At 43.3% G+C, this 17,096-nt stretch overlaps 1 protein-coding gene across 1 annotated transcript; it reads left to right on the plus strand.

Moving 5' to 3' along the window:
- The first annotated feature begins 935 nt into the window (after positions 1–935).
- On the plus strand, positions 936–14,294 carry LOC147320440 (insulin receptor substrate 1-B). Its single transcript, XM_086308439.1, has 3 exons — positions 936–1,640; positions 3,173–6,313; positions 8,334–14,294. Exons 1-3 carry the CDS (start codon positions 1,292–1,294, stop codon positions 8,339–8,341), a joined length of 3,498 nt encoding a protein of 1,165 aa, XP_086164565.1. The 5' UTR covers positions 936–1,291; the 3' UTR covers positions 8,342–14,294.
- Positions 14,295–17,096: the final 2,802 nt, after the last annotated feature.

The raw sequence follows: 17,096 nt of genomic DNA on the forward strand, positions 1-17,096 counted from the left end.
AATACAACTCACATTAGTGCAGTCGATACATTTGTCACAATACTCTGTCTTCTTGAACCAGCAGGATATTAAAATCCATATAACGCAGCTGTGAATCTACTGCAGTGTTGACTGCTCCTGTAACTTCCCGTTACTCTTTCTCAAACGATCATTGGTGAGCTGTGTTGAGGTCATTATTTAGAAAAAGAAACTGAAATTCAGCTTTTGAAATTTTAAAATCTGTAATGTTTAAATGCATATTGAACTTCACTGATTTAATTAACTTTACGTTTATGTTAATACGACAAGCACATGCCACTTGATTAACAATAAAAACTTATATATGCCCACATATCAGCACAAATCCCTTTGCTTACAAGGGTCATATTAGATCATAAGATCCTTACCATCTTTATTATGGTACTACTGCAAAGCCAACGGCACAGTTTGTGTAAAAGCAGCCCAGAGAGGAAAAAATAATAATCTTAGCAAGGCACTGGGAGTAGGCTCTTCTCTCTTAAATTTAACCAATTGAACAAAAGTGAATCTGAATTTAAAATCAGCAAAGCTACATTAGTTTCTTACAGAGAAATGTAACAGTGATGTGTTACATTTCACTGTGTTACTGTATTACCACCAAAACTGTGGGGGAGTAAAGGTTAGACCAATTGTAATGCACAGCAAAGTTACTGAAAATCACTAAATGTGATGCTGGATGAGGCAACACAGCTCTAATGTTCAACATTTGGAAACAGTGTACAAACCCAAGACTTACTAAAAATGCTGGCCACACATATCGTTTTACCATATCATTTCAAGAGAAGTGATAAAAATGCGCGAATGGATAAGCGGCTTCGGTTGTAGCCTCCCTTCAATTCCTAAGGCTTTTATTTCGAAAGTCTTTACCGGGGATGTCGTTATTATCCTGCCTAATCTGACAGTGGCGAATACAGAGTGATATGGGCAACCTCAGACAGGTGGAGGAGACGTCCTTAAGCAGCTGAACCGCACCGTGGTTGGACTTGGGGACTGGGCTGGGCTGCGGGACGAGCGGCGGTGGACGCTGTGCACGCTCGGTGCGCGGATCCTCCTGCGGCTGCTGGATTCACAATATGATACCAAACCCAAAACATGCGTTGGCTTGGCTGATTCTCCCCATCCTGCGCCTCCTCACACATGCTGGACACTTAAACGTGAACGCGGGGAGGACGAGGGATAGTAGTTGCGATGGATAAATGAGGAATACGCATGGACATTATTTTTCCCCCTGAGAATAATTGTTTATAATAACCATCGCTCGCCTGTTTTGGCAATGGAGAACCAAGCAGCCGAGCCGCAGAACTATGAAGATGTACAGAAAAGCGGGTATCTCCGCAAGCATAAATCAATGCACCGGCGATTTTTCGTGCTGAGGGCGGCCTCGGAGCATGGTCCCGCTCGACTTGAGTACTACGAGAACGAGAAGAAATTCCGCAGTAAATCACCTGTGCCCAAAAAAGTCCTGAACCTGGAGACTTGCTTCAACATAAACAAGCGGGCAGATTCCAAGAACAAGCACATGATAGTGCTTTATACCCGCAGCGAGAGCTTTGCCATCGCTGCAGACAGCGAGGAGGTCCAAAATGAGTGGTACCAAGCAATGCTGGACCTCCAGGGCAACTGTAAGATATGAAAAGTGTGATGTGATTTCTTCTGTCTGTTTCTGCATCAGGCCTATCCTGCCGTAGGCTATTTGTTCTCCATACACTATTTTGGCTCGGCCATCCGGGTGTCTCTCTGCATATCACCGGCTCGAATTATTTGAATATTTTCTTTGATTTTTTTTTTTTTTTTTTTTTTTTAGGTTTGTAGGTTTTTGTGTTTTAATTGTACCCATATAGTATGAGCAATGCAGTTTGGAGGGTGATGTATTTTAACCAAGAGGCAGGTGGATCCTATTGAACGAGTTAGACCGACACGCTATGGGCGGCATGTGCTGTGTGTTTGTGCAGCACAATCTCAATAAGCAGTGCTTTAATACAGTCACAACCTGCGGATTATTATCCGTCAGCAAAAACATAATTTGATGCGTTAAACAGCATCCGCCTGTAAGAACACGAGATGATCGCTTCTTGTGACCAAAATGCAGTCCGTTTTCATACGACGGTGTGCTTCTGCATGGCGCAGTGGGCATATAGCAACCATCCAAGGGATGCATCATATAGTAGCAGCCTATCGCGGTGCACTCCGCTGGAGCCCGTGTTTTTGTTTTTCTGCACAGCTCCGACTGCTATTCGCCTAACCTACATTTGCGTTGCGCGGTGCTGCTGCTGGTAGGGAGGAGATGGCATCGTTAGTGCGCTCTGCGCTGGAAATTGTGTTTCTGTTGGTTATCCTCGTGTTTACGTTGTTATCCTTATGCCGGAGCTGAGCACCACCACCACCACCACCCACCCTGCCTGTTCTCCCTTTGCATTTCAGTTATTTGAGACTGATGGGCTTGCCCAGCTCTAATATGTGGTTGTGGAACCCTTAACAGACACACATTAGAGCACAGAAGACCCCCATTTTGTTCAGAGTATGGCTCAGGCACAGTCACAATAAAACAATGTCTGTTTATTTTAATTTTAATGTGCAGCTGATCGTAATTAGGCGAGAGTCTTGCAAAAAAAACAAACAAACAAAAAACAGAGAGAGATAGATTGAAGCACATTAATATATTATGTCTTATAATAATTTCTGTGGAGTTCATTGCTAATATTTTCTCTTTCTCTGGTGGATTGTAGCAAACCAGCAGACTGTTTGTTGTTTACTGAAAATAACACTGATTGTGAGAGGGGGGCTGGGGCGGGAGGGGGGATTCTGCAATTTGTTACTTGATTGGCACTGAGCAGAATTACAATGTCTTGTATCACAGTTGAGCATGATGCTTTTTAGTGGATGCTTTCTATAGCTTTTAAGGCTTAATTAATTATGAGCTGTAGCTTAAAAGTGATGGTGATGAATTGGCTGCAGCACAGCTGTTTGGCAGTATTCTTGCATATGGCAATTTACTTACGATAGAGTAACAAAGCATTACTTATTACTGTCATTTTGGCTTTCGTTAGTATTTCAGCAGGCTATGTTTGAATTAAAGCCCTCTTTTTTTCTTGTATGTATGTGTGTAATCATTAAATCCCCTAATTGTTTTATTTATTCTTTACTATTTTTCTAGGTAAAACCCCTGAAGACTATGGAAGCAGTGGAGAGTGTAGCTCTCCATCTCCTGTTCCAACCTTCAAGGAAGTGTGGCAGGTCAAGGTTTGGCCTAAAGGTCTTGGACATGCCAGGAATTTAGTAGGCATCTACCGGCTGTGCCTAACTGACAAGACAGTCAACTTTGTCAAGCTCAACTCTGATGTGGCCTCTGTAGTGTTGCAGCTGATGAATGTCCGAAGATGTGGTCATTCAGAGAATTTTTTCTTCATTGAGGTGGGGCGCTCAGCTATTACTGGCCCCGGAGAGTTTTGGATGCAGGTGGATGACTCCGTGGTGGCTCAGAACATGCACGAGACCCTGCTGGAGGCCATGAAGGCCCTTAGTGAGGAGTTCCGTCAGCGCAGTAAATCTCAGTCTGTGGGAACATCATGTGGAGGTGGTACTGCTTCAAATCCCATCAGTGTCCCGAGCCGTCGTCATCACCCAAATCTGCCACCGAGCCAGGTGGGCTTCTCGAGACGGGCACGCACGGAGACCCCCGGAACAGGAGGAAGCAGCACGAGCACATCACCTACATCGCGCCACGGGTTTCCAAGGGCGCGAACAGCCAGCATCGGAGCCAGGTCGGAGGAGAGTGGAGCAAGTGCCAAAGGGACGTGGGCCAGCTCCAGCCCAAGTCTCAATGGATCCTGCTCAACTACCCCAACTCTGAGACCCAAGCCCACCCGGGCCCCAACCCCTGCTAAGATTACCCTCAGCCTTGCACGTTACACACCTAACCCTGCTCCTTCCCCTGCGCCGAGTCTGTCCTCCAGCTCTGGTCATGGCTCAGAGTGTGGACTAGTGGGGGCAGCGGTGGGAGGCATGACGATCTGCTCCTACCCTCGTGTATCACAAAGAGTTTCTGTTTCAGGTTCACCGAGCGACTATGGATCCTCAGATGAGTACGGCTCCAGTCCCGGCGAGCACTCTCTGCTCCTACCAAGCCTGTCAGGACATCACGTACATGGAGAAGGCTCCTCTAGCTATATCGTCATGGGACAGCGAGAGAGTCTGCTTGGTTCCCATCATCGCTCCAAAGGCAGACGGATACTGCGGCGTTCATCCAGTCGTGAATCAGAGGCAGAACGCAGACTGCTCAGTAAGAGGGCTTCCCTGCCTGTGGCGTCCCACGAGCGGCTGACTCCACATAGAAAAGATGAAGATGATGAGGACGACAAAGAATACGCCATCATGTCGCAGAGCGCTAACACACAGCGAGCTGATTTGCACCATGATTCAGGCAGACTGAGAGTTGGGGGTGGGCAACTTGTAGGGGAGAATAGGAAGAGGTCTGACAAAAGCGGGGAAGAAGTGGATAGAGGCCCAGCTGTGGATAGTGGCTATATGTCAATGTTGCCTGGAGTGACATCTCCTCCTGTTTCACTTTCTCTCTCAATAGGTATTTCTGACTCCGGTACTAAACCCGGGGCAGATGACGAATACATGGCCATGACCCCCAACAACAGCGTGTCCCCCCCTCAGCATATCCGCCAGCCCAGTTCAGAGGGCTACATGGTCATGTCTCCCAATAGCAGCAGCTCCACAGACCTGCATGGACTAGGCATGTGGGATAGCAGGGGCAACATGGAGAGCCGGGCTGCCAGTGACTACATGAACATCTCACCTGTCAGCAGCCGCTCTGCTTGCAGCACACCGCCTTCCCATCCTGAACAGCACCAACTTCAACCAAAAATGTTCAACTCCTACTTCTCACTGCCACGAGCTTATCAACACACTCTCTATACTCGCTTTGAGGATGACTTGAACAAAGGAGAAGGAAAAAAAGATGGCAGTGGGCACGATAGTGCTGGACGGGGAGGAGGAGTTGGATATAGCAAGAGAAACAAAATTGCAATGGGCGCTGCTGGAAGCTGCCAACTTTCCATGTCTTCCTCTTCTTTCTCCTCTAGCTCTGCCAGTAGTGAAAGCCTCGAAGACAAGTCCATATCAGCGGGGAGAGGGTTAAGTTTATTAAGAACCGGAGCAGAATACAAGAGTGCAGGAACAAGCACGAAAGATGGGCGTCACCACCAAAAACGTGCATCGAGCAGTAAGAGTCCAAAGCAACAAAGGAGGGGTCGTCCCCTCAGCGTGTCTTCAGACATTACTAAAGCAAACACGCTGCCCAGGGTTAAAGAGAATCTACCGCCATCAGTGTCTCAGAATGTTGGTGAGTATGTCAGTATTGTCTTCAAGGAAGACAGTAAATATGGCGAAGGACGATGTGCAGGTTCCGAACGTCCTGTGATCCATGGAACGCTCCGACCCGTCAATCAACCGCTCCTCTGCCATGATAATCCTGCTAACCTTCCCCGCAGCTTCTCTGCACCATTGTCCACCTCTGCTGAGTACGTCAGCATGGATTTAGGGAAATCCTCAACACCAGTGACTCATGTTAGATCCACATTCAGCACCCAACAGGGCCCACCAGCTGTTTCCCCCAAGGCCCGACACGAGCACGGCACGTCCTCTCCTCTGGCCGCAGAGGGCAACGTGGGCTACAGAACAAAAATAAAGACAGCAGCAGCGCTGACAGAAGTCCCGCCTCCATTTACGGAGAGCAAAGCCTCAGATCCCAGCACTTCAGCACGACCTGCCATCCACTCTGGTCAACCCTTACCTGTGGAGCAGGAGACAGGTTTGGGCTTTTCCCCAGTCAAGTCCTTCCAGTCTCCGGAGCGGAGCAGCAGACTGGTCCGAGGTGACCAGCAGGGACGCCTAAGCCACTGCCCAGAGACATTTAATTCACCTCCCTCACTACCACGCCACGCATCCTCTTCTACCTCCCTCTTCCCAGAGGGCAGCCAGGCAGTGGGCCATCGGCATGGTTTGGACTGCTCACTGTGGGAGAGCGGGCAGGCTGCTAGTATGTCTGCCACACCTCCACCTCAAGCCTCCACCTCATCTGGAGAACAAGGCCTTAATTATATTGACCTTGACTTGGCCATTAAGGAGAGCCCTCAAGCTGGAGTGGAGCACACCGCTTCTGCCTACAACATGGGAGGAAGCGCTATGGGTAGCAGTGCTGGCTCCAGCCTCAACAGTTACGCAAGTATTGATTTCTATAAATCAGAAGAATTGAGAGCACACCAGAACAGTAGAAAAGATGGTCAAGGTAAGTACTACAAAGCCAGTTCATGTTGAATTATTTACTACTTGTAGAGTGATAAGTTATGATTAGATCTTTAGTGTTAAGAAAATTAAATATATATTCTGCAGATACATTTATAATTCTTTTTATATCATGGCTGGAGATTTCTGTTTTGTCAGTTTTGGCCTCAAGGCTAAACGACTACGTGTGTTTGACACTGCAGTTGTTTCCTTCAATTTAGAGAATAATTCAAATCTGGAAATGATTTTTGATGTGATTTCTGAAAATATCTACTTACTGTCAATCAAATAGTTAAAAACAATCCCGATCATTTAAGCAAAAAAGGCCAAAACTGTATCTCTATTAAGACAATAAATATCGTAACATCAGAATAATATAATCCATTTATGAAAAGATTAGATCAGCCCTAATCTTTGATGTTTAATGAGAGCAAGAAGAATATGTTATTGTTTTTAAATAGGCAAAAACACAAGTTAAAATATGATTCTTGATCATATTTGTCTAGCGAAAACTTTTTCATGTGAGTGCATAATCCACAGACAGAGCTCATGTCTGGGTCTTAGTCACTCTTTCTCCTTTCATCTTTTACTGATGTGTACCTTGGCTTCAAGCTGGTGGGCAGCGCCATATTTCCAGTCTGTGGGTTGTCTGTAGTCTCTTATTATCGCAAGTGGGTGTTCAGAGAGCAGAGCCAATTGATTTGTCTGCTGGTAATGAGCCATTTCACATAAATGGAGGTAGAGGGGACAGAACGCAAGCAAGGTGTTTATATTTATGTGTGGGTGTCCTGTTGGCTGTTGCATTTCACATGGCAGCTTTGAGGTTTCCCTCACATTGCTCAGATGACAGTTATTAAACGCTTAGTGACTGAATATGATTTTTGCATGCGCATGTCAAGAACTAAACCGTTAAAGACTGCATGTGAAAAATAAAAAATAAATAAAAAGGTTAATATTAATATTTGTGAGAGGAACAATCACATGCGCGCATTTTATTTATTCAGATAAAGAGCATTTATCCAATGCTATGAAAATGTCTGAACATGTAGCATGTGATCGTTATAAACTGGCAGCCAGTTTGGTTTTCCATTTAAAGGCATGTAAGGAAATTAAACCTCAATTAACCATCAGTTAAAACAATATTGAGTAATAATTAAAACACATGGGCTCTAATCCTAACTGTATGAAAGCTATAGTATGGCAAGCGCACACGGTCTATATAATACACTGTATTCACCTAAAGATTTTAAGAAATTAAGCAAAAGCTGGTCTTCATCAGCTGAATGGTGAAACAGAAATCTAGTGCACAAAGCTGCAAGCATACCTGGGTAGAGACGGCCAGAGTGTTGAGGCGGCAGACAGACATTTGACACTAATGATGCACGGGGCAAGTGGTTAGACTGACTCATAGCTTTTCAAACCGCACTTTCATTTATTTGCGCTCCTTTCCGAGCTTATCTTGATTAAGTATTTGCGGCTGCGCCGCGAGATTATTCTTTAATGAATTTATTTCACGGGATCCTTTTCTGTAGGTCACAAGCGATAAACCCAAGATGTTTGCTTGTCGGTGCCGCTGACTTCATTTTCCTGACAGGATCAGAGTCAGGGCAGTGACTTCTTGTTGCTCAGGTGGATCATAAAGGGAAGAAACATATGAAAATGCCTGGAGCTGATAAAGCTTGACACAGAGACACATAATATTGACATCTGCAACAGCGTGCATGAAACCAATCAGAAAATCCTTTTAGAAAGATATCTAGGGTCATGTGATATTTACCCAACCAGCCATCAGGAGCTCTAGATTAAACAAAAGCAATATGCTTTGGTGAATAGATCACCTAGCATGAGCTGCCTTTCTTTCTCTAACATTTTCTGTGTGGAGACTTAAATCTAATTTACTTTGATTATTCCGTAAATTGTGGTGAGTATATATACTTTAAAAATAAAGCACAATAAGGAGCAATAAAAAAAAAGCTGTGGTATACGATTGAAGCTCACGCCTATCTTTGATTCTTTCCTCCCAGACTGTTGATCTCCATCTTCGTCTTGGATCTCAGAGTGACAGTCCATCAGGGGACGGGTGGCAGCCCGATCTGTTGCCACAACAGAACTGTACACTGGAGTCTGAACACTGAAACCCTGGAAAACTCATCCCCATCCCGTCTGCTGTTTTCTGTCAACCAAACGTGTGCCAAACACACCACACACACAGACACACACATACACACACACATATACACAACACACAGTCACAGGGTAAAGAAAAAGTTTCTTTTTTTTTTAACCTTGTTTTTAATAATAAAAAAACGAACATCTGATTATCATTTAACTTCATATAGATAAAGGATGACAGTTAGGTGTGTAATGGTGTGAGCTCACAGGTGGCCATTATGACATTCATGGACAGCCTGTTCTTCTTTTTGCCTACTTGATCTATATTATCATGTTACTAACGCTCGTATTTCAAAAACACTTTCAGGGAATCTCAAAAAATGTCCTTATTTGCTTTTAATTGATGTTTGAGCCAGTCTATTGGAATCTTGTGTCTCAAGATTTCAAGTGGCAGCTGCTATAATGAAGCAATCTCAGCTGAGTTTTAATGAGTGTTAATTATTGGATCCTGTGGTTTTTGCCTTTGTATTACTATTTATGCTACACCATCCTTTGTCCATGTAAGTTAAAGGATCATCAAACTGAGAAGGAAAACGCAGTTTGGCAGAGGGCTCATACACGTACACACCCTGCCACTGTAAATGTATTTGATTTATCATACGCAGTTGCAAAAAAAAAGACTTTACACTTATTGATCGCTGGTTTTGTGCTACCGAAGGACTTCAAAATGTGCTTCTTTCTGGGGTGGTGGATGGAATTGGCAACGGATTTGCGCTATAGAGATGAAAACACAGTTTCCTGTCAGTTTTTTGCAGACAATAGGGAAGTGGTTGTGTGAAAATCCCACATAGCTTATGCAATCTTTGTGAAATGCATTAGAGTGTAAAGTCTGTGTTTTTTCACACAGAATTCAGCTTTATCCCCAAAGCTCCACATGTGCACTCACACAGGATATATGTTTATGTAGCCGCATAAACTTAACATGTCCCATCATGCCATGTGGTTCGTTTTCAAAATGTAGCCATTGTTAAAGCCTAGTGAAAGCTCCTCTGTGGTATTTTGGGATATTTAATGGATTTACTTATACACTATGTGGTGTTCAGGGTTTGATAGGAAACTCATGATCCCCTTCATCGTTATTCCCAAACCTAAGTGACAGTTTAATAACCTTCAGTAGCTGCAGCTGGCATAAGAAAAGTAATTTCACTAGACTCATATATGCTGTATTTGTTTTACAGCATAAATCCAGCAGAAGAAGTCACATGAAAGCCTTCGCTGTCATACAGGCATTTTATGAAAGTGATTGATGTCACAATTATACAGAAAAAAACTTACATAGATGCTCAAAAATCAATTCATTAACCATGAATGAGCGAAACACTTGATTAAAATGACCAGATTGACCTAATATTCTTGCTTGTCTGCTTTGGCATAGAAGAAAAAATGGCAGACTTAATTTAAAAACAACAGATATACCAAATTTTGTCCAAATTATGAATAGTCCATTCTAGCTCTTCTTTATGTTTGACTGAGAAGAATCGCTACGTAAGCAGTTATTACACATGAACTGAGCACACGCGACAGCTTTCTAATGAATCTGAGCACTCAAGTTATCCCCCAATTCCACTTGATAACCGTACATTGGCTGAGACTGACACATGACTGTCAAATTACACGATTCCAATGCCACACAGCCAGTTGAAAATAGTAAGTTAAATCAAAATGTAAGCCATCTTTGTAATTAGTGTATAAAAGAAAACAAAATCAGTAAATATCTTAGGAAAAGAATCAATTTTGGAGTCCCTAACAGTCCCTTCATGTTTTTATGAGGACAGATCATACACAATATTACAAGGCTGTGTGAATAAAAAAACAAAGAATGCAATGATTTGCAATTCTCATAAACCCAAATTTTAACTCACATTAGAATATAGGAAAACAAATATCAAGTGTTCAAATGGAGAAAAGGTACAATTTTAATTAAAATAGCAGCTCATTTCCAAATGAGCTAATGTTTTTCATGAAATAGTAAAAAATCTGATATATTTTCTAAGCCTTACTGTGAATAAAATTTGGGTTTATGAGCTTTACAATTTGTTGAATCCTATTTTTATTTACATTATGCATTTTGAACAATTGTGTAGCACAAAATCATTGGAAACATCAAAGTGTAAACACTTTTTGCAACTGAGCTGTTATAACTGTATATTATACTATAGTGTATACTATAGTATAGAATAACAGAAACTATAGTACGTGCTGTACTTTTTCTCATTTGCATAACAGTTAACACAATTCTTATATAAAGTAACACATTACAATGGTATACAAAATATACAGTATACATATATTGATTAATACTATTTAGCCTAGATATATATATGTATATATATGTATGTATATATATATATATATATATATATATGTATATGTATATATATATATATATATATATTGCCTGGTGCCTGGTGTGATAGACCCCAGCCTCTATGGATCTTGTGCTCAGAGCTTGTTCTTGTGCTGCCATGATTAGTGCCTCTGTGCTGTCTTTCAGTCCAGCTTTGTCCAGCCACTGGTAGGATTTCTGGATATCAGCCACCTCCTCTATCTGCCGGTGGTACATACCGTGCAGGGGCCTGTCCTTCCATGATGGTTCCTCGTCTCCCTCCTCTTTCTTGGGTTTCTGCTGCCTGAGGTATTCACTGAGCACTCGGTCAGTTGGGGCCATCTTCCCAATGTATTCTTGGATGTTCGTTGTCTCATCCTGGACTGTGGTGCTGACACTCACCAGTCCCCGGCCCCCTTCCTTCCGTTTAGCGTACAGCCTCAGGGTGCTGGACTTGGGGTGAAACCCTCCATGCATGGTAAGGAGCTTTCTTGTCTTTATGTCAGTGGCTTCTATCTCCTCCTTTGGCCAGCCTATTACCCCAGCAGGGTACCTGATCACGGGCAGGGCGTAGGTGTTGATGGCCCGGATCTTGTTCTTACCATTCAGCTGACTCCTCAGGACTTGCCTGACCCTCTGCAGGTACTTGGTGGTTGCAGCCTTTCTAGCGGCCTCTTCATGGTTCCCATTTGCCTGCGGGATCCCCAAGTACTTGTAACTGTCCTCTATGTCTGCAATGTTGCCTTCTGGTAGTTCAATCCCCTCAGTTCTGACTACCTTCCCTCTCTTTGTTACCATCCGACTACACTTCTCCAGTCCGAACGACATTCCAATGTCATTGCTGTATAGCCTGGTAGTGTGGATCAGTGAATCGATGTCTCGTTCACTCTTGGCATACAGCTTGATGTCATCCATGTACAGGAGGTGGCTGACAACTGCTCCGTTCCGTAGTCGGTATCCGTAGCCAGTCTTGTTAATGATCTCACTGAGGGGGTTCAGGCCTATGCAGAACAGCAGTGGGGACAGAGCATCTCCTTGGTAGATCCCGCACTTGATGGTGACTTGTGCTATGGGCTTGGAGTTGGCCTCTAGTGTTGTACGCCACATCCCCATTGAGTTCCTGATGAAGGCTCTTAGGGTCCCATTGATCTTGTACAACTCTAGGCATTCCAGTGTCCAGCTGTGGGGCATTGAGTCATAGGCCTTCTTGTAATCAATCCAGGCAGTGCACAGGTTGGTCAGTCTGGTCTTGCAGTCTCGGCTGATTGTTCTGTCTACCAGTAGCTGGTGTTTTGCGCCTCTGGTATTCTTGCCAATTCCTTTCTGTGTCCCGCTCATGTATTGACCCATGTGCCTGTTCATCTTAGCCGAAATGATGCCTGACAGGAGCTTCCATGTAGTACTGAAGCAGGTTATTGGTCGGTAGTTGGAGGGGACCGGTCCCTTCTTGGGGTCCTTGGGGATCAGGACCGTCCGGCCTTCAGTTAGCCATTCCGGGTGTCTCTCGTTAACTAGCAGCTGGTTCATTTGTGCTGCCAGACGCTCGTGGAGTGCAGTCAGCTTCTTCAGCCAGTAGGCGTGAACCATGTCGGGCCCTGGTGCTGTCCAACTCTTCATACTGGAGACCCTTTCTTGGATATCTGCCACTGTGATGGTTACTGGACCCTGTTCAGGGAGGTCGCTGTGGTCTGCCCTCAGATCCTCTAGCCACTGAGCATTGCCGTTATGGGTTGCGTCCTTCTCCCATATGCTCTTCCAGTATTGCTCCGTCTCCAGCCTTGGTGGTGCTGTTCTCTTATTGTTCCCTTGCCACTGAGAGTACACCTTTGCTGGTTCTGTGGAGAACAGCTGGTTTATTCTCTCTTGTGTACCTCCTCAAGCGGCTGGCCAAGGCTGTGAGTCTTTGCTTGGCAGTTTCCAAGGCCTCAGGTATGGACAGCTTGCTGTATTTCTTAGGCACCTTATTTGTCGCACCTTTCTGCAACTCCATTAGTTGGCTAACCTCCCTCCGTGCTACTTTGATCTTGCCCTCTAGCCTCCTTCTCCATGGAGGGTACTGCCCCTTGTCGCTGTTCAACTTGTAGCCAAGCATCTCACTGATCCCGTATTGTAGATCAGCTTGTTAGTGTCGGTAATCGTGGTTGTAGGTATTGCCCGTAGTGCTGCATTAACATCATCTAGCAGACCTTCTGAGGGTACTTCATGTAATCTTGGTAACCGGCTACGGGGGATCCAGGTTTCAAGCTTGGCCATGATCCTATTTTTCAGGTCAGTTCCTCTCGCACTCAACGATCCTTCTCCTATCGCACTTGGGGCTATGTACCCAATCTGACCTGGCGTCCTGACTCCTCCTTGCCGTAGCATTTGTGTTGTACCTCGTCAATCTCTAGCTGTGAGAGCAGTCCCTTCTTTCGAATGTTGGAACACTGAGCTACTAGTTGTTTCGCCGACACTGTGGATGTTGGGTATCGAAGAATCCATAGGTCCCTCATCCTATTCATGTAGCCCCTTCCGCAGGGGTTACTTGCGTAGTAGCATTCCAACAATGCCCTGTTTTCGTCCCTTGCCCACCGATGCCTTCTTGTTCCAGTAGCCCACTTTTCGTCAGGGTGCCCTGGTTCCTCAACACCTGACGCGGACCTTGTTGATCCGGGCGACGTCCGAGCCGGCATGCCTTCATATTTATCTGTCTCGCTCATGTCTGCGGTAGGCTTGCTTAGCATAGGGGGTCTAGCCTTAGGACCCTTACTGGATTACAGACGCCCCAGGCAGGAATCGAACTTGCGATCCTCTGTTCCAAAGGCATGTAGTCTAACCACTACGCTATCCAGCTGCTTATATATATATATATATATATATATATATATATAGTATTTTATAAAGTGCCTCATTTTTGATTGTAGCTGTTTTTACACAGGTAATCTTATGAAGGGTTGTGAAAATGGGGAAAAAACAACAAGAACAACAAAAAAACCCAAGTGTTATTTCTTGCCTGAGTCTAAATTGAGCATTTGTTGATCATGAGAGAAAAGACTGGGGACTTACATTGCTGTCATTCAACCATAATCAAATTGCCTTACTGTGTTTAGAATCAGAAACATGTAAAACAATCTCATGCTCTTTTTTGCAGTGCCTAACACTTCAGCCACAATGTAAGCACACACCCTCGCTCGTGTGTTTAGCTTTATCAAGCTGTGGTTTGGCCAAAAAAGAAAAAAGAAAAGAAAGAAAAGAAAAACCAAAAAGTTAAAAAAAAAATGAAAGGAAAAGCCCACTTTTTCATCTTAGCATATTCACACATTGGGATGTGTCCACTTGTGCCCCAACTCTCCTTTTCTTTTTACCCTTGCCCTCCACCAACCAGCCACTTATTCATGCTGGAGACTTTAATGTAAACTCATACTTAATCTCTTTTATAATTTAACTTCCCCTGTCTCTACACTGGGAAGAAATTAATGCAGCTGCTTGGTTTGAACCCCCCCCCCCCCCCCCCCCCAAAAAAAAGAAAAAAGAAATCACGAGATAAAACAGTATTAACACACGTGTGTATTGTTCAGATATTTTTTGGGGATGTGGATTCAGATCCCAGAAGGTGTGAATAGTACTACTTCTCTGTCACGCTTTATTTTCTCTCTCAAACTTGAGATCTAAACTATGAAACAGTGCCATTCCTGCTCCTACACATGACTTTCTCATTTATTCCATTTGTAATCTGCTGCTGTCAGAGCAATTGCCAAAAAGGTCTTAAAAAAAACTCATAGATGTGACTTAAGATAAATCGCTTTTCTTCATCAGCCATTGGGCGAAAAAAAGAAGAAGAAAAAAACCCGAAAATAGTTGTTAAAATTCAGTCAAAGTTTGTGATAAGCAAGTTTTTTCTGAAGGTTGTGTGATTTATAGTTAATGACTGCTTGCATACTGTATCCAGTACCATACTGGCAAGTAGAGCCTTTGTGGTGATACTGAATATTGAATAAGGATGTGTTGTTAGCGGATATAAAAAGAAAGGGTCAACTCTATGTTGTGTTGCAATGCCGCCCGCCCGCAGTAACTACACTCTCCGGGGCTCTGGCTTGCGTTTACAGGGTACAAACAAAGATGGCTTTCTTGATGTAGTATTTTTGACACTGGTAGATTTTCCCACATTTAGAAACTTTGATTTGTCACTAAGCGTATAATTGTGACACTGCTACGTGCGCGCTGTTAGACGCGAAGACAAATGCGTGTGTTTTAATCCTGTAGGTAAAAACTTCCACATAGTTTACCGCCCTCCCTCCAGATGTTCCTCACCGACTGACCCAGCCCTCGACTCACATCTGAAAGGACACAAGTGCCTGGCTGTGAATACTCGTGTTTGGCCGTTAATCAGTTGTCATTGTCAGTGCGTAGAAAAAACAATTAAAGTCTTCCTCACATTTTTTTCATATTTAGTTCGAGGTGTGCGACCTTTTTTTTTTTTGTAACAGACTTGTCTGTGGTGCCAAAGTTTTATGTGTGAATGGTGAGCTTCACCCGCACGGTTAAGGACCTCTGTCACCAAGGTAACACAAAGGTTGAATCAGTTTTTTTTTTTTACAAATCAGTCTGTTTTTAATCCTGAGTGGTAAAAATATTTATATATCGATTCAGCACTGCCCACTACTTCTAGTGTTTTTGGCCAATACCGAGAACTTTAACAAATCCATACAAATACTTTTGACTTGTTCCACTTTTATAACTTGTGTTACTCTTTTGGTTGTGGTGATCTTTTATAATCTCTTTGTTATTCCTTCACCACAGCTCATCTAATTAGGGATTAGAGATTCTCTGACTGTACCTCATAATCTCATGTCCGAGCAGACGCAACAGTTGGTGGCAAAGCCCCTCGGAGAGTCTGAGAATGGTTCCTGAGGAACACGTAAATAAAAGCTGTAGATTGCGGTAAATATTTGTGTATTCAAAACTACGTCAGCAGCAGTCAGCGGTAACTATTCCTCTCTCATGACACACAGCGGTAGTTACGAAATGTTTCTCATCTGCCAATCATCTAAAATCTGCCAAGTATTCTGTTTTGGTGAATTACGGAGACTCGTGTTGTGTCTTCTGGATATTTTATAAGAACATGCTGATGAAAAGGAGGCACAGAAATTGCTCAACAGAACTCTAAGTGTGGGAAATGATGCTGTATGTACAATCAGGATAGCGATTATAATTACAATGGAAAAGTATTGTATGTATTTTAAATCTATTGATACTACTTTGATAATGATGTAAAATGTACAAAGGCTGAACAGGAACTATAGGTATGTAAAGTATACTGTGTATAGAGGAGTTTGCTCCAGGGGTGGGATGGGCATGGGGTTCATTCTGTTCATGGCGAAATTGTTTAAAACAGAATATTGATGATTCTTGTCTGTGATGTAGACAACGTCAATGTTTTTTGTTTTTTTGATAAAAAACAAAGATATATGGGAAAAAAAATCTGAAAAATGTGTCTTTTATTGACTGTGTGTCTGAAGTTAAATATCAAAATCTGACGGGCTGTTGTGGTCAACTGAGTCTAGACTGAGTTTTAAAGGATAAGACAGTGGACAGAGGGTGTGTGTATTTAATCCTGGGTGACTCAGTTTAAACAGATGGCATTTTGGCACCAAATAAGTTCATATAGGTAAATAACGAAACTGCAGTGCTTTCTGTTATTTTACTTCTCTAAGAAGAAGAAGAGGGGGAAATGACTGATGGAACTGCTAATGCACATTAACAGCTAAATATCTCAAAAATCTTAAATATCAGTTCAAAGTTCCTCCATGGAGCCTTTGCCTTTATGAAAAAATACAACAGAGATAAAGAAAATGTTGATTTCATATTTTTAATTTATACAGGAAATCACACTTAAAGCAAATAATCGTTTGTTGCAGTTTCTGTCAGAGCTCCACAGGTTGTTAATGTTTGATGTAGAAGCATGAAACAGCCAGTAGAGGGCGCATGATGATAAGAACTTGAATTGGCCTGCTGTTTTTTTTACCCAACAGCCGTAAAAGGCAGATGGGGTATTGTCGTCACGCAGCGTGGACACCTAAGTTTGTGAAAGCTATGTGATACCAAGGGTACATCTTCTAACAATCTAGGATGAGTTTGAATCTCAGTGACCTCAACCTCAAGGTCAAAGGTCAAGTTCTCTGAAAATCTTTGAACACATAACTCAAAAAGGAAGTCACACAGGATTTCCAAAATCTTGTGCAATAACTGCAATAACTTCAGAACAAGGCAAAGCAGGATTTTGAAACTGATGCTATAGCTGTGTATGCTG

Source organism: Aulonocara sp. 'chitande type north' Nkhata Bay, linkage group LG10 (genome assembly GCF_057382095.1).
Source record: "Aulonocara sp. 'chitande type north' Nkhata Bay isolate Kocher_YH1m ecotype deep benthic linkage group LG10, A_spYH_male_GT1.1, whole genome shotgun sequence".
NCBI classification, from domain to species: domain Eukaryota; kingdom Metazoa; phylum Chordata; class Actinopteri; order Cichliformes; family Cichlidae; genus Aulonocara; species Aulonocara sp. 'chitande type north' Nkhata Bay.